The following is a 23,430-nucleotide window of genomic DNA, read 5'->3' as shown; positions in this document are numbered from 1 at the left end:
GATTAAAAAGACATTTCTGAGACAGTAATGTTGTAAAGTAGGAACGGAGCGAAAAAAACACTTTTATTTAGCCTAAGATTAGTCCATTGTAAAAACTTAGTGGAAAAAGAGCTTCATAGTAATAGCATCTAACATTTTAAAGAAGACAAACAAAACCTATCAATGGCACAGTTTTTTCTTTTAATTGGTTACAATTAACATTCAAACATTACACTAATGCAAACTAAAGCCTAATTAGCTAAATAGCTAATAAAGGCTAATGACTTTAGCCTCACATTCCTTTCGAGCGTGAGACAGAACAAAGGACGGCAGAATGGGTTTGGTTCTGATTGAATGGATGCCTTCTTCTCATTCCACTGTGTGTGCTCGAGAGGCTTCCCATCATCTCCCTTCTTACATCATGTCCAGCTGCACAGGAAAAGAAGAAAGGCAGAAACTAAGAGGTTATATCAAATGTCTCAATGGCCAGACACACAATCGGGTTTCTCACAAGAGCATTTCCTGCAAATGGCCTTAATGTACTCCCACAGTGATTTCTGTGCACAATAATGAAATAACACTGAAAGTTCCTGTGAAAGAAGTCAGTTGGGGTCCATACCAAGTCATCCACATCTCCATCATCCTCCACTGCAGGGGCTGCTGCCTCCATCTTCTGCTGTTCTGTAACCAGGAACTGAGGGAAAAATGTACCATATTCATGTCAGCCATTTTGGCAGCGGAGGTATAGATAAAGTATGAGGAGCTTCTTCAAGTTACCTCAGCAGCATCCTGTTTGGATATAGCGCTTTCTTCGACCTCGACCTTGCTGATGAGAGTTATGGCATCTGTCAAACAGGTCAAATTAAAGGTTAAGGATACAGAGTGAGCAAATATGTAATGAGTTGTGCCAACTATTTATTTTCAGCCCAGGAACAGGAAAACGGCTGATTTAGCTCTAAAATAGCAGCAAGCTACCAATGCACAAAACTATGAAGAAATTGACTTATGTTATTGTTCCCTGACACAAGCAGGTAGGGTTAGTGTGATGGCACTCTTTACCCTGCAAATGAGAAATCTCACTGAATGACCCAAATAAGAACAATCTAAACCGCTCACAAAATGTAAGGAAACTTGAATTTGGGCCATTATATCTCCCCTTTACTAATACCAATCAGTAAAGTGTTATATATCATTTTTATCGTTGATTAGTCACCTTTACAACAAGGTACAGCTTGTAAGCATCGGGCATTCGTGGAATGAGCAACACAAGCAAACGTGTGGGTAGCGCCGAGCAAAAATGTGCCAAAATGGCCTGTTAGACTTTTCTGCTGACATTCAATGTTGTGACATTCATGACATTCAATGGGCTTCAGGTGTGTGACTGTCTCACAGGTGAGTGACTGGCACCTGAACATGGGTTCTGCAACTTTGTTGAGTTTGTGTATGCTCCAAGCAGCAACACTGCCCCCATGGAAAGATGCCACTTTTGTCAGGATAAGGCCCGTGCAACAGGGCAAGTGAAGCTGGTGTTCCGTTAAGCAGTGTGACAGCATTATTTGGTGTTAGCCCTGGTACCATTTCCAAACTTAGGACTAAGTTCTGTGAGACTGGTGAAGTCAACAAGGAAGACAACAACCCAGTCCCCTTGCTTCACTGAGGAACCATAGATTTACAGGCAAGATTTGCACAACGGTACCAAAGACAGATGTCAAAGTTGCAGGGCCCATGCTCAGGTGCCAGACACACACCTTTGACTGGCACACACCGGCCTGCAATGCTACCAGGGCTGACATCAACTAATGCGTAATCTGCGTAACGGAACACCAGCTTCACTTGCCCTATTGCACGGGCCTTATCCTGAAGGGACAAACGTGGCATCTTTCCATGGTGGCAGTGTTGCTGCTTGGAGCATACACAAACTCAACAAAGTTGCAGAACCCATGTTGCAGAACCCACCTCTCAGCAGGTGTGTGCTGGCAGGTCGCTCAAAACAAGAGCGATTACCAGCAAAAGCATATTGGGTGATTTTGGCACATTTTTGCTCGGCGCTACCCACACGTTTGCCTGTGCTGCTCATTCCATGAATGCCCGATGCTTACAAGCTGTACCTCGTTGTAAAGGTGACTAATCACAGATAAAAATGATATGTAACACTTTACTGATTGGTATTAGTAAAGGGGAGATGTAATGGCCCAAATTCAAGTTTCCTTACATTTTGTGAGCAGTTTATAACTGCAATATCACCCCCCAAAATGACTGAGGATGAAAAAGGGAGGCATTTATGTGTGAAGTATGTGTAATTTGCATCAAACTATTTATTCGGATAGCACTGGAACTGACAGAGAAAGTGGGAGTTTATTGAAAAACAGGTGTTATTTCTCCAAGAAATAACCTACCCCTGTTACTCCCATGGAAATATGATCCCCATAATAATCACAAATATTCCTATTTTCCACACAGTGGGCTTTATATCAGTGAATCGCGTTTCTTCACCTTATCCAGTAAAACTAATCTCATCCGGGCAGGACTTACGGCCACTATCAACTACACTTATTAAAACAGACGTATACTCTGATACAACCCAGAGCACAATTGCAAACATGCACTCGGTCTTATCTCCCAAACTCTGGCACAAAACACACTGGAGAGAAATGTCAAGACATATTCTTGGGTGTGTGAGGATTTGACTAGAGGAAATCCTATCGTCTTTAATAACCAGGGCCTTATCGTACCTTGAACAAGCAGATCCCAGAAGTCCTGCAGGCCTCTGTCTGGAATGCTCCTCTTCAGGGACTGTAGGTAGCTGTTGTACAGAGCAGCATTCCCCAGCTGGATTTGTAAAAACATACAAAATCCAGTGACCCATTTACAATTCTGCTAACACAACATTCTAAACAGGTCACACTAATCTCTCTCTCTCTCTCACTCACACTCACACACACACACACACACACACACACACACACACACACACACACACACACACACACACACACACACACCTCACTCTTTCTCAGTGTCCCACTCTCTCACTCATGAGACACTAAACAGACTCTGTAATTTTTTCAAGTTGACTCATACTATGTGGTCTGAATATCAACATTAGATTCACAATGCTTCTCCAAACAGACAGACAGTTTACCTTAATAGACTGCTCTCTAAAGGTCTGGATACAGTTGATGCATTTCATGAAGTACTGTGTGTTCTTGATGCCAAGCAACTGCTCTATCCTTTGAGTTAGCTGCTGACAGACTGGGAAGGACACATGGTTCATCACATTATGAAACAGAGAGAAAATAAAAAAACATTATTGATGGGGCTGAACATGACTTATCACAGTATTTCAAAAGGCACACAAAATGTTAACCCGTTAAGACCTGGAACGCATCTGTGTCACTTTAGGTTTCTTTGGCTATACAAAAATAGCAGATATACAAGCTCATAGCGCGGCACTGAGTGCCGTGCTATGAGCTTGTAGATCTGCTATTTTTGAAAAATCGTAAAAAAAAATATATATATATTTTTTTTCAAAAATCTGTTAGGATTTAGAAAACATTTTAAGAATCGGACTCAGGCCTTAGCAAGCTACCACACAGACACAGACACACACAAGATCTGATCTTACCTTCTCCAAATGGAAGTGTCTTCTGCTTGATTAAAGAACGGAAGTCTTTGACTGGATCCACACTACCCACCTAGTGTAGCATTGAGTAATGGTGAGACTCAAGTCATAAAAGATGAAAGCATTCTCCTTCAGAACATGTACATGTTTGATGATTTATGTTTTCTAAATGTTATCTTAGAGCGGTCCTCTTTGATCTGTCAGAAACATCATAATTCCTACAGTCATGCAATGATGTTTTCCAATACATTTCAAACTTGAAACTATATAGTGTAGCGTCTATCTATTTAGGACTATTGATATTTGACCGTGTGCCTCTCACCGAAGTGGCATTGCCTTCACTGATGTCAGCCAAATTGAATTCCTCCTCTTCCTCATCCACCTTTGCCTTCTTGGAGTCAGGCTCTTCTGAGCTATAGAGTGAAAGGGTCAGTTGGACAGGCTGTATACACTACACAAACTCCATATAGAAAATTCTTGTTCATAAATGGTTTTGCAAACCAACTCCGCTTGTACTGTAACATAAACATAGGTGCAAGTTAAAAAAAATACATATAGTGGAAAATGTAATTTTGGTAAAAGAAATATGTAAGGAATATGTAAGGAATATTTTTGATACTGTCATGAATCTAAAATTCATGACATTTCATATATGAAAGTTTAACTTTTTGAATTAGATTACGGAAAAAGACTTTTCCACAATATAAATTTCTTTGAACGATTGGGTAAGATGGCTGATGGATTCATGAACTAAATTTACAGAGCTCTGCAAGGTAAGTACAAACTGTATGACAACACTATAAAGTATCCCCATTATGCAAGTAAAGAGAATAAAATTCGATATATATTGTAGGTTAATAATTAATAGGCATACGTATTTAAGAGGTTATTTCAAATCGGTGACCGCTCACATGAGCGTGTATGGGCGAGTGAGCGCAAGTGAGCGTGATGTAGTGCCCCACTAGTTAAAAAATCCCCACAACATCCCTCTCTGTAAAACAAATAGATCACACAACACAAAAAAGACAAGCAACAAAGCAACTAAAAAGGGGACTTTTTCCTTAAGAATTTTTCTTCAATACAATCATTAGCTTTTGACCTTTTGTTGCTTTTGGACACAAAATGTACATATTTCTTACATGACCTACGGATGGCCTCCCACCCACTTCCTGTTTGGCTTCAGGCCAGACATACCCTTGGCCAAAAATCTCAGCACTGGTCTTCAACTGCTTCTTCTTCTCTACCTCCTTCAGAGGAAACAGCTTTTTCATCTCCTCCAGTGGAGCCTTGCAGGATGTACTGATTGCCCTGGGTAGCTCCAGAATGGCCTTTAGCCATGGCTCTATGGAAGGCAGAGGAGTGTCAGGGCTCACTGCCCGATGGTGCAGACACTGAGGGTTGGGGGGGAGATCATTCACAGTCACGGGCAATGTACCATAAGATTAGTAAAGATCAGAAAAGAAATGAGACATTTCATAAATGGTTGATCCGAGTCTTTCTGGCATTATTCAAGAAGAAAGGAATCTTGTGGGTGTCAAACGATGTTTACAATTTAGGTATTTCTCAAAATGTTTAGCCAGAGCGACTTACAAAGTGCAATGTCACAATAAGCTGCATGAATGATAGTCAACCAACAAAAAGCTAAGTGGTCGAGTAATTAGACTTCCAAGAAACAATCTAAGATTTTCAGCAGAATCGCACCACCAGAGAAATTACAGTACACAAAATATTTTGATGTTCTGTCTGTTATTGAGTGATTTAATGTTTGGCAAAACTGGGGTGACAAATGAAAACTGGTGGACGTAATTTCTTAAAAGGATGTGACAGGGATTCAGTGTCAAAAGTGTGTAAAAATTACACACATATCCTTGCAAAATTTACTGGCAAACAGTAGATACTGTTAAGAATCATATACATTGATTCGGACTGACACTGACTTCACCACATTACTGGCACACGGCACATTCCCAAGCAAAGCACTACAGCGCTGCATCCTCTTCACACAGTTCCCATACCAACTATGTTGTAGTACCTGGAAGAGCCTCTGGAAGGCAGGGTTGGGAATATGGTGGACCTTGAACAAATCCTCCTTCTTTCCGTTCTCATCCTCTTCTACCAGCATCATGGAGTCAATCAGAGAGTCCACTGCAGACAGCTGAGTCTCTGGCAGTATCACAAAGCACACAAAAGTCAATGTTTCTCTCAACCAAGATGTACAACTTTGAAGCACAGCTGGCAAGTATCATAAACTGTAGAAGTAAGTTGTGTTACTTTAAGAGCAGTATTTATACCTGAGGGATTGAACTTCTTGTTTTTTTCCAAAGAAGGAAATGTGAACTGCCTGAGGTCTTCCATGTAGGGCAGCTGAACGTACATGAGACACTGTGAAACACAAAAGAACAGGATGCTCATACAAATAAGTTTGCTTCATATTTTTCAGAAAACTGAATATAAAAAAGGCATTACATTTTGTAGCTAATGACCTCACCTCGTACTTCTCCTTGACGCAAGGGAAGGCTGCTCCTACTTGAGGGTTACTGCGCCGGTCATAGGCGTAACGGACAATAGCCACCATCTTGAGTTCATCCAGTGCCCGAATAAGAGCCGACATAGCCACTCCTGCATGCTGCTCAACACAGAGAATATGTTTTATGTTGTTGATCCATGTTGACCTGCTGTTAAATTTGTATTTTGAAGTGTATGTTATTTCCTTTGTTCAGACCTCATCATCGCTGGGGGCAAATATTTTGACAACCTGGTTTCCCATGAACTGATGTCGCTGGATCTGCAGAGACAGATCAAAGTGTCAGCAGAGGAATTATATGCACATTGGAAACAATAATTCACATTTAATGGAGAGAAACTACAAAAAGGTGTGCACTGTAGAGCACAAAACTCCGCCGGGAGGTATCTCTTAACAACAAGGGCCAGAGTTTTTTTCACAGAAAACAAAAAGTGCTTAGGAAGTGAGATTCAGCCTTTTTCATTTCTAAGTTAAACAAGGAGTGGATGGAGCTGCAAATCTTCAGATGATGATATCTTGGGTCCTGAACATGTTTTTTTTTTACTATTTTTTCAAAAACACGCCAAACACGTCATTGGCACGTTGAGCCATAGCGGTAAAAACATGTGAAACACGTTAATGGCACTCAATGAGTTAATTCTTTATGACATTATTGTTGTTGACCGATTTGAAAAGATATTAAAGAACTTAGATACTAGTGGTATGTGAGATTATATACGGGTGGGTGGACGGACAGACAAGACAGAGGCAAATGTATGATTTCCTGGCAGAGATAATTATAACACATCAGTGTCACACAACTGTCAGTCCCTCAATTCATGTCTCTTTCAATTGGCATTGATATTATTAATGGTCATACAGAATGACAGTAACAGAGGGAGTATAATACCAGGTTCTGTTTGGCAAAGCCCAGGACAGCAAAACATTTGCCATCATGCTTGTATTTCATCTGATCCTGGTCTACTTTGGAGAAGGGAACAATGTCGCTCCCATAGCGGAATCCTGAATACAGGGAATAAAAGAGAAATTGACACTTGATCATTTCTTGGTTGCTAAGAAGAAATAATAATAATAATAATAATAATAATAATAATTAAAGCTATGTTTTTATATGTTTTTAATCAAATAAAACCAATTTATAGCAAGGAGTTCTTGTTTGAACATAATTTACAATGTAATGGCAATGGAAATGGGACATGTGTGTTTGCAAAAGCTTACGTGTGTGTGTCTGTAATTAAGCAAGCACATTCTCACCATGAATGGTGTCCTCGCTCTGCACCTCGGTCTCATTGTCGTCGTCCCGACAGAATACAGTTTCTCTCTTCACATCTTCTTTGCGGTGGGACTGAGCATCCACTGTAGTCCACGTCTTCTTGAGCTTCTCGCTTGTCACCTTCAGGAGACACAACGGCCCTCATTTATCAACGCAGCGTATAAACCGGCGTATATTTTTCCATATATTCGGCCGTACACCAACGTCGAAGTCATATTTATCAACGCATCCTACACAGCTGATCCGAGCGTACACTTGGTCCCAGCGTTGATAAATGTGACGGCTGAAACCGAGCGTCATTTAAATAACACGCCCTTAAATATTCTCAAAACGCCCCGATTTTACGACATGAAGACGAACCAGAATACGACCAAAGACATGAAAAGCCAATAAGAAACGGTTTGCCCCGCTCTCACACACACACACACACACACACATGCGCCCGCCCAACTTCGTCTTTCCGTAACGTAGCGGTACATGAGACTCGGGCGGAATGCAGTGATTCCGTGCCGCCACGTTAATATTGGAGCGTCGGGTTTATCTCCTTAACCCAGCCAGGTTGTGTAGCCTATATAACTCTCTATGACATAACTTCATAACATAGGACAAGCTACTGTAAGTTTGTAGACCTCACTGTCCATGAAAAGGTGGCCGGGAGTCCCGACCGCGGGACTCCCGGCGCAAAAGCGCTCGTATATTTTAGAAAATAGCAGATCTACAAGCTCACAACGCGTCGCGATGCAACGCTGGCTTGTGAGCTTGTAGATCTGCTATTTTCAATACAGACAGATCTACAATCCTATCTGAATGACTGTTAAAGCAGTTTGTTTAAATTACTTTATAAAATGATATATTTTCACAGCGATTATTTATTAGTGTAGATATACACATTTAGGAGTGGATTATGTGTCCAGATGCTTGTCAGACAGTCAGACAATGGTGCTCCGCAGGTCTAGAATGGAATAAACGGGCGCAGCCAACGTCAACAACTGGTCTCGACCAGACGTGAGATTTCAGCCTACGGTAGGATGAAGCCCACGTCAGGATATATTGATAAATGCCGAAAGGTGCGGTGACCTCGCCGTACGCTCATTATTCGGGCTGCACCGCGTTGATAAATGAGGGCCAGTGGCTCTTCATAAGATAGCCTTGATCTTGTCAGAAGAGCATTCTTTTGCTATTGAATAACCACTTTGAAGTTCAATCTGGTGTGCTCAGATCTACAAGCTCACGCAAGCTTGTAGAATCAGCTATTTTCACCAATATTCATCATAGATGAAGTACAGTATATAGGGTTTAGGTGGTTAAGAGTACTACTACTACTAATGTGCCATTGTGTATGCACTAAGCGCGCAATAATTATAATATGGTCAAAAACCAAAAGACCATGTTGAAATATATTTGACATCAAGTACAGTGTATGCAGTCATACTGCAGTGTACATACAAGTTCAGATACACAGTAATTATTCCATGTCTACTTACTGCTTTGTATCCCACAATGCGGATGGACAGAGAGCCGCCGATGGTGAGCAGACAGGGCCAGGCCATAGGTCTCTTCTCAACACACTTGAACATGGACAGCTTCTCAATGGCACCGCTGCAACAAGAGTCAGTCACATGGATAACATTCAATAACATTATGATAACAATACCATACAGTAAGACTCAATACTGTCCTTCCATGGTAGCTCTCAGTTCTATTTGATACATGTTTGACTTGAGAAAGGAGATTGTGAGGCTGCATAAATGCGTGCTGGAAGACATAAAATAGCTGGATTAACAGCCGTGACTGGCTCCCAACCTGAAGGAGTAAACTTCATCCAAGCCGTCTACGTCATCCAGACCCAGCATGATCTGTTTGACCAAATCCAGGCCGCGCTGCTGTTCCTGGGTCATACTTTTGCCACTGCCTGCATGACTGGATCCACTACTGGCCTCGTCGGCTTCTTTACCATCATTAGCTTCCACTGGGAAAGGTAAACTGAAAAAGCAAATGTTATGGGTGGTCAAGGACCAAAATCTGGTCAAAGTAGATAAACTGGTTGACTGACATCAGCTGATTTGAGGATTTAAAAGATTTGAATGAATTAAGAGTTTAATCTGGTGATAGACCATTTACATTTTTACCCCCACTTCTTTTTTTTTTGTAGTAGTAGTATTTCCTTCAAAAAAAGTATTTACTCGTTTGTGCAACTGTTCTGAATATAGTCCACACAATCTTAATAAATATAATTTATTCAGAATTATATTTATTAATTCTGAATAAATATAGGTCAATATCTAAATAATACTTCTGTTATATAAATAACAAGTATAATAGTCTTTATGAATTAAAGGATCTACACGAATTTTAAATTCATGGTGTAGATCCTTTAACCATGGAGGGTTGGAATATAGCATGTTGACTTAAAGATGTTTGCTTCAAAGTAACAGTGTCTGAGTATTACAAGAACTGCAGGTTGATGTCATCCTTTGACAGATTTTGAACGATAACCTCCAGCTGGTCCTGGTTGGCCTTGGCGCTGAGGTCTGTCAGGAGGGCAATGTTGAGCCGGTCAAACTTTTTCACTCTGAAAATAAAATAAATGCAATGACACTCAACTTGACGGTAACCGGAATGTTCGCCCCAAGACAGACTTGCGGACCGCTCACCCCCAGCAGTTCTTGTATTCTTGTATTCGTTTTACTGAGGTAAAGGTTAGGAATACGTTTAGGGCTAGCCATAGTTTTACTTAGCCCCTTTTGGAACCCTGTATACCTTTTTTTGTATTTGGGATGTCGGTATCCAGGGTCCCTTGAAAGTCATTGTCTTCTCTCATTCACCCGCTGGTACCACACTCTGGTCTTGGACAAATACTGTATAACGTCTCTAAAGTTTTGCAGAGATTTCAAAGATACTCTGAGCTGCATTAGGGTCCCGCTAGCCTCGATCTCCAGGCTTTTATTGTTTAGTTTTGCTAAAAAAATAAAAGCCCGGAGGAGCGCGTCGGTGTAACCGGTATGGGAAGTGTTTCATTTCCCCACCAACCAGAGTGCAGTGGGCGTCACTCGTAACGTTGTGTTAACGGGGCGGGGGTTGACTGACAGATCGGTGAACCAATGGGATCAGGCGCAATCTCTCCGCGCCTCTATACACCCGCCCCTCTATAAACGAAAACAGGAGCGCAAGTGCAGCCTAGGGTCCCGCGGAAACGTGTGTTGATCGACGCTAATTGGAGTTGCCATTAAACATGTTTAATCCTTATTTTAAAATGTAGTTTTCGTATCTCTCACGCTCTATGTCCCCCCTCCCTCGTCTTGTGATGCTGGAAACGTGCAACTAGCCAACGGGGGAGGTGGGACATGGAGCGTAGAAGAGAGGAAAACTAAATAAGGATTAAACATGTTTAATGACAACGCAGATTAGCGCCGATCAACAAACGTTTCCGCGGGACCCTAATGCAGCTCAGAGTATCTTTGAAATCTCTCTGCAAAACTTTAGAGACGTTATATTTGTCCGAGACTAGAGAGTGGTACCAGCGGGTAAATGAGAGAGGCCATCGACTATCAAGGGACCCTGGATACAGACATCCCAAATACAAAAAAGGCATACAGGGTTCCGAAAGGGGCTAAGTTATACTGAGGCTAGGTTTAGGAATAAAGGTTAGGTTTAGGCATACAGTAGTCTTACTGACGTTACGTTTAGGAATACAGTTAGGTTTAGGCATACTTTGACAGAGGTTACGTTTAGGAATAAGGTTAGGTTTAGGCGTAGTTTTACTGAGATTACGTTTAGGAATACCCGGTGGCGACTGCTCTGAGGTCACCTGATTCGGGGGTGAGGGGAGCGTGTTCGGGGGCGAGCATTCTTGTATACAATATGACAAAGTGGGTGCCCAATCTACCCATGCAAGTTCTTGATCAGTGATTTTAGAATTGATTCTGTGTGAGCAGCAGGTGGTCTTACTGTGTTTCTGTCCGAAGAAGATCCATGCAAACAACAAGAGCATCGAGCCCTGGTGAACAATAGTTAAGGGATGTGTACACATTTGAAATTTGACAATTGTGCAATAAAAATGAGTTCTACTTTATTTACACAACACACATCTAAACGTATACCAAAAATAACATGCAAGAATGAGCGTGAGCCTTTAGATAAGTCTACTGAAAGGGAGTTATTTGGGGGCGTCCGCTGGCCTAGCGGTCCAGGCGCATACCACATAAGCTGGTAATCCAGCATGACAGCGTGTCGCGGGTTTGCCTCCCGTTCCCAACGACCTTTGCTGTATGTCCCCCCCACCCCCATCTCTCTCCCCATTTCCTGTCAGCCTACTGTCCTGACCAAATGAAGGCACAAAAAACATCTTTAAAAAAAAAAAGTGAGTGAGTGATTTAAGAAGGGATACAATCAGATTGTTGACTTTCTGTTTCTGAATTCTGAATTTCCTCCAGAAGCTCAAAATCAGGTATCGACAGGTTGCGATGTACAGTGATGTTTTGGTACTCGCCACTTTGTGCTAGTTGGTTCTTGGTACCGTCTGTGCCAAAAAGAACCAAAGCCAATTCATCTTTTGTCTCAGCAAAAACCTGGGGGGGGGGACGACAGACAAAGTCATTTTTCATTGTACAGTACGCTGGGTAGAATAAATATAAAACAAAACAAATGTAATACTTTTATTTCTTTCAAAACAAGAAGAGGCATGTAGGCTACCTGACGCTGAACAAATTTCTGAATGACTTTTTTGGCTTCATCAAAAGGAGATTCTTGGCCTTGAGCAGAGTTGGACATGGAATACCCCACATCCATGCACAGCACCAAAGCTGCCTGCAAGCGGAAAAACATTACATTTCATGTAATTGGCTTTGACATTGATTAATTGATTGAATGCTTTATTAACAGTTTTCAAAAAAAGCACAGAGGTACAGTTTCATACACAAGGATCCTAAAAGGATAAACCCAAGAAAGCACTATGGCTTGTTTCCATTGGGGTCCTGTGTACCCAATTCATCGAAACATTTAAAGACAAACAATAATTTACAAAATATGCAAAGACATCATATAAACAAGACAAGAATAAAATAGGACTCTCTGGTAAATCAAACTCATAGGGGCAGATTAGCCTTGGATAATCTGCCATGGGACACTCTGCACAATGAGTACTTTCCATTTTGGTACTTTAAGTACATTTTGATACCAATACTTGTGTACTTTTACTCAAGTACATTTTTAATTCTGGACTTTTACTTGTAACAGATTATTTCCACATTTCCACCACTGCTACAGTTGCCCAGATAGTTTTCTTTATACATTGTATTGTTTAATCAAAGTAGTAAACTACTAGCCTTGGATCAAGACTATCATAGATGCATTTGATCAATTTTGCCATTTTTAAACATACAAAAGTAAAATACATCTATGATCGTCTTTATCCAAGGCTAGGGGCAGATGGTGAGATTTAAACCTATGATTTAAACTGTTAGCCTGCTGCACTGCTTTTGTTATGGTCGCTGAATGAATAGGGGGCGTGACAGTCTGTGTCAGTGTTGCCAGGTTTTGCGAGAGAAATAAGCAACCCGGGTCTACGAAAACAAGCGACTAGGCTACGGCTATTTGAAAATAAAATGGCCAATCTACAAGCTCACAACGCGTCGCATGCTTGTAGATCTGCTATTTTCAAAAAAATAAAAGAACACAAAATATTTTCAGATGGCAATTGGCAAATACATATTAATTTGGGGGGTCCTTGACATGAAAATATCAAAAAAGAACCACTTGTTTAACAACATTAGGAAAAAAGTCCAAATAAGCAACTACACTTTAGAAACCAGGGCCAAAAAAAAACACCACCACCGATATTTATAAGCAACTTTACAGAAAAACAAGCCAGTGGCTAGCAGACATGGCAACACTGTTCGCCGTCGTCTCAACATGTCACTACATGCCTGAAAGCTAAATGTAATGTATGAATTAAGAAACAATAATACACCCATCTGCATGGCACGTAAAACAGTTGAATCACTTGGGAAACCAAATGAACGACTCAATAATATATTGCATCACAGCGTAGCGTGATGAAAAGTACCTTAGATGCTGGTGGCATGATTTCTTTCTTTCTTTCTTTCTTTTCCCTCTTTCTTCCTAGATACCGTGTCACTCTATTATGACTCCGGAAAAAATATAACTAACAAAAGGTTCCTAGTTGAGCTGTAATCTCGCGTCAGCAGGCAACCTCGCGTCACCAGTCTTTCCACCTACCAGGCAGCAGTGTGGTGTATTTACTCAAGTACTGTACTGTACGTACGTACTAAGTATCATTTTGAGGTCTTTTTACTTTAATTGAGTATTTCCGATTGTCAGACTCAGTACTTTTACTTCTACTCCACTCCATCCACTTATTTGAAAACTTTTAGTTAGTTACTGGTTTGGATTATCATTACATTTGCATAGTAGTGTACATTTGTCTGACATTGAACTGTACTTTCCTGTGCTTTTTTTTGGGTGCAAACTGGCTGCTAATAAAGTATTCAATCAATCAAAAAAATAAAACATACATTAACCACTTCACTTATATACATTTCGGCCATTTGAAAATAGCTGATCTACAAGCTCACAATGCGTTGCATTGTAGATCTGCTATTTTCAAAAGATTTGTATACATTTGAAAACTTAAAATGGGACACTCTGTACAATGAATACTTTCTATTTTGGTACTTTAAGTACATTTTGATACCAATACTTGTGTACTTTTACTCAAGTACATTTTTAATTCTGGACTTTTACTTGTAACGGAGTATTGCCACATTTCCACCACTGCCAGACAGTTGCCCAGATAGTTTTCTTTATACATTGTATTGTTTAATCAAAGTAGTAAACTACTATAGTAAACAGTGCGTGCTGCACGAATGTGTTGATGGTTTGTTCTTCAAAATACTATTTAGTTCTGGTATTAAGAATTAAACTTGTAAACATCATTGGCAAAACAAAAAAGTAGGTTAAAACGCCCTCCAGTGTTCATAATGAATTATGCGTGCACTGTAAAATGCATGCTCATGTTTTCATGATCACTGCAAATGCAATCTGGGAACCCATCGTCAAATAAAAAGGAGAAACATCGCCATCTGCTGAGCAGAATCTGTTTTTGAGAGATTACTGCAAATGGATCCAGCAGTTCATAAAGTGATACAAAACAGCTTGTTAAAATTGGTGGTTTACTCTAAAATGTATCAATTCAATACAATACAACTAAACATAAGTACAGAAAGACTAAACAGTTACAGTATAAGGTAAAATAAAAAGTAGACAACAATGAAAATTGAGGTGGTTATCCATGATTGCAAGTTTGGTTTGGTTTAAGCGGTCTCTGAACGTTTGAACAGTTGATTATAGCTGCTCTAAGGTATTTGGCACAGAGTGCGTGCTGGTCATGGAAATTGTCCAATGTCTATAGCCCTAGTCCCATATGTAGACAACACCAGGGTGCCAATAATCAGATCTCAAAGCTGAGGAGCATCACCAACCTGAAAAAGAAAGGTTAACCCCCCCAACACCCCACAGAGAGCCATCTGTATCCTAGCTACAATTTCTGAGATATGCAAACCTCATCTTTTTCAAAGAGCTGAACAATAGTGTTGTCGTGTTATTGTGTGATTATACATACAATATTTCTCAGAATAATGAAGAGTCAATAAAGACAAAACATCACACAGAATTTCATGTGGAGAGTGTTTATTTCAATTTAATGTATCTCTTTGCATTGCATCATCTAGAGGCAAATTACAAAGTACAAAAAGCATCCCATATATACAACTACTAATTCATGCTTTGAATTGTCATACAGTATTTGAAAATATAGAATCGCTTCACATATTTGGTCCGAAATATGAAATATGTTAACTTCTCCAAATATTTCAACCTGCACAGTAAAATCCTTTATTTAACTCTGTTAGTCTCTTATTACCTAACATCAAACTTTTTTGTCCTTTTTGTCAATGTCTTTGTCATATCAGTCTTATATTATGTGAACACATCTCTCAAATAACAATATATCAGTTGTTTACCATACATTTAATCAAGTCTCTGACTATACAAAACACCAATCTACATACATTTGAGCCAGTTTGACCAACTCAAATGTATTAAAAATAAATTAAAGTAGGCTACCTTAAAATAAGAACAAAAAGTATCAAATGTATCTTCTGGTGCAAATACACAGACGTCTTGATTTCATTTGAGTTTGGACCATAATTGTGAAGACATCACTGAGTGGTTCAATAATCCAAACACCTGTTCTGCTGGTGTTAAAAATATATGAGAACACAGAAATTTGCACAAAATCTCTGATTTATCAGCTTATTGTGACTATGGCTTAAAATACAACTTCAATGCATAATAATAATAATAATCACTTCACTTAGAGAACACTTGAAATTTTCATTAAAAAGTAATGATTACAGTGTACAGTACATAGACATCAAACACATTAAAATAAGTATATTTACATAAAAGAGGTATGTGTCCATTTGTGTCCAAGATCCTAACACAGGAACTGGAGAGAAGACGAGGCCCATATGTTATCAATCTTTTCTGAGTAGAATTACTATTCTAGGATAATCAATGACCATTGTGTATGCAGAAAGATGTGTAAGTATATAAGTAAGTAAGTATATAAACCATAACCTCAAAGCAAACAAAAATGCCCTACATGATTGCCCCTGACTCAGAGAAGCCTGGTTCATACAGACCTGGCTCAGGTAGTACTTGCTAATCTTTTTTCTCCCTGCTTTATTTTCGATAGTGACAGTGAAAGACTGGAAAGGCTGGAGAGAGATGGTACTTGCAAATCTTTGCTTTTTAAAATGCTTGGAACTTTAGGGTAATTCGGGTGGTGTCAAACAAGTTCTCCAACACAGTAAAGTGTTTTAAAGCAGCTTTCAAATAATTTCCTGTACTGGTCCTACGTGGCAGTCCACAAATGTAGGTACTGTAGTAGGTAACCTTATACAAGTCTTTAAAGCAAATCCAAATACTATTTGACCCGGGTCTGGATCCATGTGTGCCTTGGACGTAAGCGTCACCCTGTTTTTACACTGAGGAAGTCTGAGCGAATTCACTAGGGGCCTTGCTCTGCAGAGTCCCAGAGATAGTGTCAGAGTCCAGCAGCTCCACAATGCTATAGGGGGAGCAGTCCTCCAGGCCTAGTTTTCCACACGCCCAGCCACAGAAGCCTTTCTCCAGGTCTCGTACAACCTGCCACCACTCGCCGAATGCCCAGGACACCTGCACTACAGCAGAGTACAGAGCCAGTGACAGAGCCATGGGCATGATTAGCATGGGGTAGAAGATGATGAGGAAGGGACACACAGTGATCTTGTGCCAAAATGTCCGCTCCTCATTGTAAACCAAGAAGACGTTGTACCACGTGAGCGTCCCGTAGTAGAAGGAGGTGATGAAAGAGAACAGAAAAACCAAGGGAGCACAGGAGAGGCTCCATAGGACAACATGTGGGCCCTGGCACATGCCGAAGCCACACGTACACTTGGCACCGTCCCCTGCCTCACATTCGGCATCAAGTCGTTCCTTTGACTTGGCCAGTTCCCTGAGTTCCTTTCCTGTCAGCGTGACGTGGATGTCCACCATTTGACCTTTCTTCTTACCCCGGGTGATGGTACCTGTCAAGGTCACGTATCTACTGTCTGGAGGTAGATTCCACCCTGCCCCTGTTAACAGGTCACATGACACTATTAAAATACATGTCAAATGCATGAGAATTGTTCAAATGAATGACTCATTACTGTTTTACCTGAGTTTAACTGAATCTGACGCAACAGTTGAAGTAAAAAAAAAGACAGCATCTTCTCACCTTCGCCTGTTGGTGTAGAAAGAAATTTAGCACCCTCTTCAGCGTTTCTCTCTGCACCTTCCTCACTCCCTTGTTCCTCTCCAGGTGCTCTTTCCATGTCGGACCGGTAAACAATGATGGACTCTGGGCGAGGATCTTTCTTCTTCTTTCTCTTCCTCCTCATGGCAGGTCCCACCTCTCCTTCCTCTGCATGGCTCCCTGATGTGTCAGACCTCAAGGAGGTCATCGGGGGGCTACTCGCCCCTTCAGTCTGTGGTTCCTCTACATGGGCCATGGTCTCACCTAGCAGAGTGCCCTCTGACTTTTCACTATTGTTGGGGAATTATATGGAAGCTAATGGTGATGTATTTGACAGGACAGACTGCTGCCATCCATTGTAAGGAAATCTACAAGGGACACTATACTATTACTGTACATTGCAGTGTGTGTGTGTGTGTGTGTGTGTGTGTGTGTGTGTGTGTGTGTGTGTGTGTGTGTGTGTGTGTGTGTGTGTGTGTGTGTGTGTGTGTGTGTGTGAGAGAGAGAGAGAGAGAGAGAGAGAGAGAGAGAGAGAGAGAGAGAAATAAAGAGAGAGAGAGAGAGAAATAAAGAGAGAGAGAGAGAGAGAGAGAGAGTAGGGTTATACAAAAAATAATCGTTTGAACAGGGCTATGAGGATAGCTGTCTGATACTGAATATAATTTTGTTCTCTCTGTAGTCCATGCCTGGATTTTGTATGAGCCATAGCAGCATATTATCATTAAGCTAAACCGTTCTCTTCTGTTAGCTGCCATCTGTAATAAGGCAACTGAACTGAGGAAGCAGTTAAAACATTTTGCACCAAAAACATACAAAACGTAAATGTAGTTCTCAGTTCTCCTAAAGAATATAGCCTGATAAGATCCTGCTTGCACTGCCAACACCCATATCAACCATCACGAAAAACCGGCATTTAGGAATGAAATCATTATTACAGTAGACCTGGCTAACTTACATTGTGGACAATGTGGGGGAAAGGCTACATGCTTTTAGGCGGATTTTCCAAAGGCTGAGAGGGGATATCATATCCACAATGTAGCCCAGTCTACACAGCTGATCCCCCACCCTTTAAATCACACCCATGTCTGCTCTTTTGTCTATAGACCCCAGCGACGAATGCAAAAATTGGATCTAAAATCGCAAATGAAACAGAATCTTACCTCAAATCAGTTGATTGGACACACAACTAGATCTGCACATGATCTGACTATATCGTCGGCTATTCTTGTTCTATTTGTTTGACACACATTCGTGGTGAGCAGCAGATACAGATGCGCTCCGCAAACTGTATTCCAGAATAGCACTAAACCCGCCCCTACCCCACCTCATCTGTCAAACCATTATCCTCGCGTCACCAGGCTTTTCCACTAGTCAAACCTAGCCATGGATCCAAGACGGATGAACTTCAATATAGTATTTGCACCTTTTCCCTTTTGGCCTGAACATCTACATAATAATCTACATAAACGTTCGGATTTTAAATATGAAGTGCTTACCCTATGGCCACGGATGTCACAATTATGTACGGGTCCTCAGAAGTACCCTTATGTTCCGTATTGTTTAATAAAAAGTATTTTAATCCGATTTGTGGCCATTTTCTCATAGAGTTATAATGTATAAAAGTGCAATACACCTCCCAACCAATAGGATCACGTAGTTGAAAGCGTGGAGAAAATATGGAAAATATGGCCACTGATCGGATTAAAATACTTTGTATTGAACAATACAGAATATACGGCTACTTCTGGGGGCCCGTACATAATTATAACATCCGTGGCCATGGGGTAAGCATTTTATATTGGAAATTTGAACGTTTATGTAGATGTAGGGGCCAAAAATAAATAAAGTGCAAACACTATGTTGAAGTTCATAATATATGACATTGACAGTAATGTATCAGGGCTAAGTCAAACCATGAGCAATGCCATCTTCCTACTGTACACAGATCATCCACTTACATACTTTTTTATTTTTTATTTTTTATTAAAACATTCAGAGAGACAGGATTGGGCTACAACTTCTATTACAAGACAAACATAAAATAACAGGACATAAATAAAATAATGTACGGGGGAGAGAAGAAAAAATCATGATATGAGACTGCAAAATGGCACGTTTAAAAATAGTTATCAAAGTTAATTCCGTCCATTGTTTCCATCCATAGAGCGTTTCCTTCACTGTTGACATGACTTCCCCCTCCTCAGGTCAAATAACGCGCTCTTTCCAAAACAGTGGTTCGGGACCCATATGTGGGTCGCGAATACATTTGTATGGGTCACGAGTAAATACTTATCACTTAATTTTTGTTTCCTACATTTAGTTTTTAATTACTATTATTTCAAAATAATAGCAAAATAAATTCAATGAATTCAAAATAATTTCATAAAAAAATAATAATAATAATAACCAAAAGTTAGAAAACAAATATTCAAGAAGTATTGAAAATAGCAGATCTACAAGCTCACAATGCGTCACGTTTGGGTCCCGGGGAGTCGGGGAGACATTACATCAGATCTCTTTTGGGTCTCGAGCTAAAAACTTTGGGAACCAGTGAAATAACGCATCCTGGCGCCCTCTACCGATGAAGATCCAAACTAATTGACAAATTGACAAATTAACCGTGTTTGTTGGCTGTTATTAGCATGAAAACTGTTCACATGGATGAATGTTGTGCTGTAGTTAGTTAGTCCTGTTCTTTTAATAGTTAATGTCAACGTGTCAGTCGAAAAATGGAGGACCAGAAGTCACTTGATAGCCTCATGTTTCAGTTAGGTAAGAGATGTTTAGTTTTTTCTCCATTGTTAGCTTTAGCCAACACAAACTATAAACTGGTTCGCTAGCTAATAATACAGAGACTAACAAGTTGTTCTCATTTAATCTGTTGTTTCTCTATGGTCTAGCTCTTGAAATTCGAGGGTTTGCTCAAAAGAAGGATGAGATAAACCAACAAACTAAAAGTAAGTCAGACACCTGCCCACACGCAGTGGTGGAAAAAAGTACGACATTTATTTATTTACTTATGTAAAAGTATTAATGTAACTCTAAAATTAATGTAACTCTGTTACAAGTAAAAGTCTGGTAATCAAAATGTACTTGAGTAAAAGTACAGGCATCAAAATATACTTAAAGTACCAAAGTAAAAGTAATCATTATTATGCTAAATGTCCAGTTTCACATATCATATGTATGTATGTATGTATTATCATCTTTTGAAAATAGCAGATCTACAAGCTACAAGAACTTGTAGATCTGCTATTTTCAAATAGTCAAAGTTTAAATAGGGCTGAAGTGGTTAATGTATGTTTTGTAATAATAATTCAAATCTACAAAGTAACTAACTAAAGTTTTCAAATAATTGTAGTGGAGTAAAAGTACAATATTTTCCTCTGAGATGTACTGAAAATTCTGGATATACTTGAGTAAAGTAAAACTACCTATAAAGTGTACAGTAGTAAATGTACTTGAGGATACTTTATTTTTTATCAACAGTTTGCAGAGCTGACATAGCAGAGAAGAAATCCCACATCGAAACAACCAAAATAAGTATCCAGAGACTTGAGGGAGAAATAACTCCAAAACAAAACACTGTGAAACATATCAAAGACAATACAAAAAGGTATGGATGAGTAACTTCAAAGAAGGTAGCTGCATTGCAAGGACGGCTATAACATATTAAGTATACTGTAGTTGTTCAGTTTGTTAATAACAGTATATCAACTTGATATCTGCCCAGCATGAAGGCAACGAACAGCCTACTTCTTCAGTATGAGAAGACACTGAAGGCAGAACTAGACACACGTCGGGACAACTATAACCAACACATGTAAGTTCCGTGGTGGCTGGCTGCCTGCCATGTTAAATTTGGACATGAAATTGAGAGAATTGAGTGGAAAACTGTTTTCGATTTGAATCAAAACAGGTGCGTGCACGAAGAGCGGGTTGCAAGCTACAAGAAAGTGTACCAGCAACACAAGGAACATTACTGCCAGAATCCCCTTGCTAAAAAGCTCCTCACAATACAGGCTGAAAAAGAGGAAATTGAATGTCGCATTAAGGATCTTGAAGATGAAATGACAATGAAACAGAAAGAGATGGCAAATATAATTGGTATTACACTTTCTTTTATACAATCCCAATTATTTTCCTAATGGGGTTTCAATATTTATTGCACTTTACACAAGGCTCATTTAATTTCTGACTGTGCAGGTCAAGCAGTGAATTCTTCTTCCACTGGGAACACACCAGAGAGGTATCCTTTTGAAAACACTTAATGACATGATTGGGGGAAAAACTTACCTTAAGCAGTACTCAATTTTTCTGTAACTGACTCTGATTTCCCTTTAGTATCTCTGACCAGCTGACCGTGACAGAGACAGAGAAGCAGTTAGATAATCCAACTGAGGACATTCATTCTTCCATAGACATCTCCTCTATTCATCTCACCCACACAAAGGTATTCAGTCAGCATTCTGTTTATATTGTATCCTGAAGATTTGTTCCCATTCTCTAAGTGCCTTCTTTGGTTCACTTTGAACAGAATTTGCAGGATGTTCATAACTTATCTTGGGAAGTAAACACAGAAGAGACTCAGGAGAGAAACATGGGAGAGGATGCTCCTTCTTACCCTCCTGCACCACAAGAAGAAAGCCATGAACGGACTAGTCAAGAGTCAGCTGGTATGTACCATCTTAGTAAGTTGGACATGAATTTTACTGAATGCAATAGACATAGCTTCCTATATTATTTTTCATGTGGTGTGTTTAAGTCTATTTTCCAGGCAACCTTACAGTAAGAGTCATTTTATTCCTTCAGAACAATTGCAGCGCTCAGAGCAGATGCCAAGTGTCGATCAGGACCAGGGTTGTAGGCCAGTGGATCAGGTCTTGTGCTTGTTTGTTGATTAACTGTCTAAATTCAGATAGAGCTTAATTTAGTTTGAAGTAGTTTCAGAGAGTCAGATAACTATAATGATTTGTTGACCATTTCCATCACTGTTCCTTGTTTGCTGATACTGTTTTTTGGAGGCATTTCCTCTCCCAGGGTAAATGTTCTCTCAAGGTGTTCTCTTGATCAGGAGGAACATTCCACCATGTCAGAGATAGAGGATGCAGGGGACAAAGGGACAGAGGAGAGAGTCACTGTGGAAGAGGAGCAGGTGGAGTTTCCTACAGACGAGGAGGAAAAAGATGGAGGCCCAGCTTTTCCTCCGTCTTCTCCTCCAAGTGTCAATTCTCAGACCCCGCCGACAAGAATGAAAGTTGTGCCCTCAACTCCGACCTTTTCACTCAAGTAAGGCCTTTGTGTTTGTGTTGCTTATGGGTACAGTAAGCTAAGGGGGGGATGTGAATGCCAGTCACTTGTCACTAACAAGAGTATGTGATAACTCAATTTAGCAGTAGCCCTGGCAGCTCGCCAGGTCAAGGGACCGCTGATTCCAAGTCACCTGCTTTCTCCATGCCGTTCTCGAACCCTAATGATGACAGCACCCCAAGCTTCTCTGGATTTGGATTTGACATGGGTTCTGCACAGGAGGTGAGGAAACTAACTGATCAGTTTTCAATTTAATAAGTAATTCTGTACTAATTGAGTACCAGTAGGTCATATTGTACTGATATATGTATACTGTAACTGTTTCCTTACAGGACTCACCTTTCACTTTCACCAGCTCATATTTCAGCAACAAGGTACCATTACATTTATAACATTATAACTTGACTTCATTTCTTTCTTCTTCTCCCTTTTCCTCTTCTAATGTTTATGTATCTGAAGTCAGTGTTTATTTCTCTCTTCAGAAATCTTCTGCATCCAAATCCCCAACTGGTAAATATGCAAATATTATAGCAATTTAATATAGCAAATAATAGATATCGTTGCTGTCAGGCAGAAACCCCTCATCTCCATTTTTCGTAGATTAATGCACTACTTTGTTGTACAAGAGGAGTGAAAATAGCCGAAGTACAAGTTCACAAGATGCGTTGTAGAACTTGTAGATCTGCTATTTTCACTATTTTAATAGGTTTTTAAAATAATAATAATAGGAACGGTTTTGGACATACAAGGTTTCCACCCGACAGTGACGATATAGCAAATGCTAACTGTGAGGTATAACATGTTTCAGGGTTCCTATTCGACCAGACAGAGAGATCTGAAGATGATTTCCAGTTCTCTTTTGC

General features: G+C 40.1%; 2 protein-coding genes across 2 annotated transcripts; both read right to left on the bottom strand.

The window, feature by feature from the left end:
- Positions 1-42: 42 nt before the first annotated feature.
- On the bottom strand, positions 43-13,531 carry LOC311064001 (X-ray repair cross-complementing protein 5-like). Its single transcript, XM_084083696.1, has 21 exons — positions 13,463-13,531; positions 12,091-12,204; positions 11,786-11,966; positions 11,347-11,395; positions 9,848-9,970; positions 9,202-9,381; positions 8,883-8,997; positions 7,380-7,518; positions 7,015-7,127; positions 6,324-6,386; positions 6,090-6,227; positions 5,893-5,983; positions 5,634-5,764; positions 4,796-4,992; positions 3,924-4,014; positions 3,605-3,674; positions 3,122-3,231; positions 2,712-2,808; positions 757-824; positions 599-673; positions 43-408 (listed from the first exon to the last, which is right to left on the bottom strand). Exons 1-21 carry the CDS (start codon positions 13,478-13,480, stop codon positions 394-396), a joined length of 2,178 nt encoding a protein of 725 aa, XP_083939822.1. The 5' UTR covers positions 13,481-13,531; the 3' UTR covers positions 43-393.
- A 1,574-nt stretch (positions 13,532-15,105) lies between these two features.
- Positions 15,106-18,551, bottom strand: tmem169b (transmembrane protein 169b). Its single transcript, XM_084084448.1, has 3 exons — positions 18,418-18,551; positions 17,240-17,648; positions 15,106-17,096 (listed from the first exon to the last, which is right to left on the bottom strand). The coding sequence occupies exons 2-3, from the start codon at positions 17,511-17,513 to the stop codon at positions 16,462-16,464; spliced, it is 909 nt and encodes a 302-aa protein (XP_083940574.1). The 5' UTR covers positions 17,514-17,648; positions 18,418-18,551; the 3' UTR covers positions 15,106-16,461.
- Between the last annotated feature and the right edge of the window lie 4,879 nt (positions 18,552-23,430).

The sequence above is a fragment of the Gymnoscopelus microlampas genome (assembly GCF_963454915.1).
Source record: "Gymnoscopelus microlampas genome assembly, chromosome: 17".
Taxonomy (NCBI): Eukaryota; Metazoa; Chordata; class Actinopteri; order Myctophiformes; family Myctophidae; genus Gymnoscopelus; species Gymnoscopelus microlampas.
Note: the sequence above shows the minus strand (reverse complement) of the source record. Positions and strands in the feature narration are given on the sequence as shown.

What these genes read in the sequence shown, in the direction of transcription:
- LOC311064001 (XM_084083696.1), bottom strand. An exon ending in AGAAATTTGTTCAGCGTCAG is followed by an intron (nt 11,967 to 12,090) that starts GTAGCCTACATG and finishes CCCCCCCCCCAG; the next exon opens with GTTTTTGCTGAGACAAAAGA. An exon ending in GACACTTCCATTTGGAGAAG is followed by an intron (nt 3,232 to 3,604) that starts GTAAGATCAGAT and finishes TGTCCTTCCCAG; the next exon opens with TCTGTCAGCAGCTAACTCAA.
- tmem169b (XM_084084448.1), bottom strand. Translation starts at nt 17,513, where the DNA reads ATGGCCCATGTAGAGGAACCACAGACTGAAGGGGCGAGTAGCCCCCCG. An exon ending in TTCTACACCAACAGGCGAAG is followed by an intron (nt 17,097 to 17,239) that starts GTGAGAAGATGC and finishes ACCTGTTAACAG; the next exon opens with GGGCAGGGTGGAATCTACCT.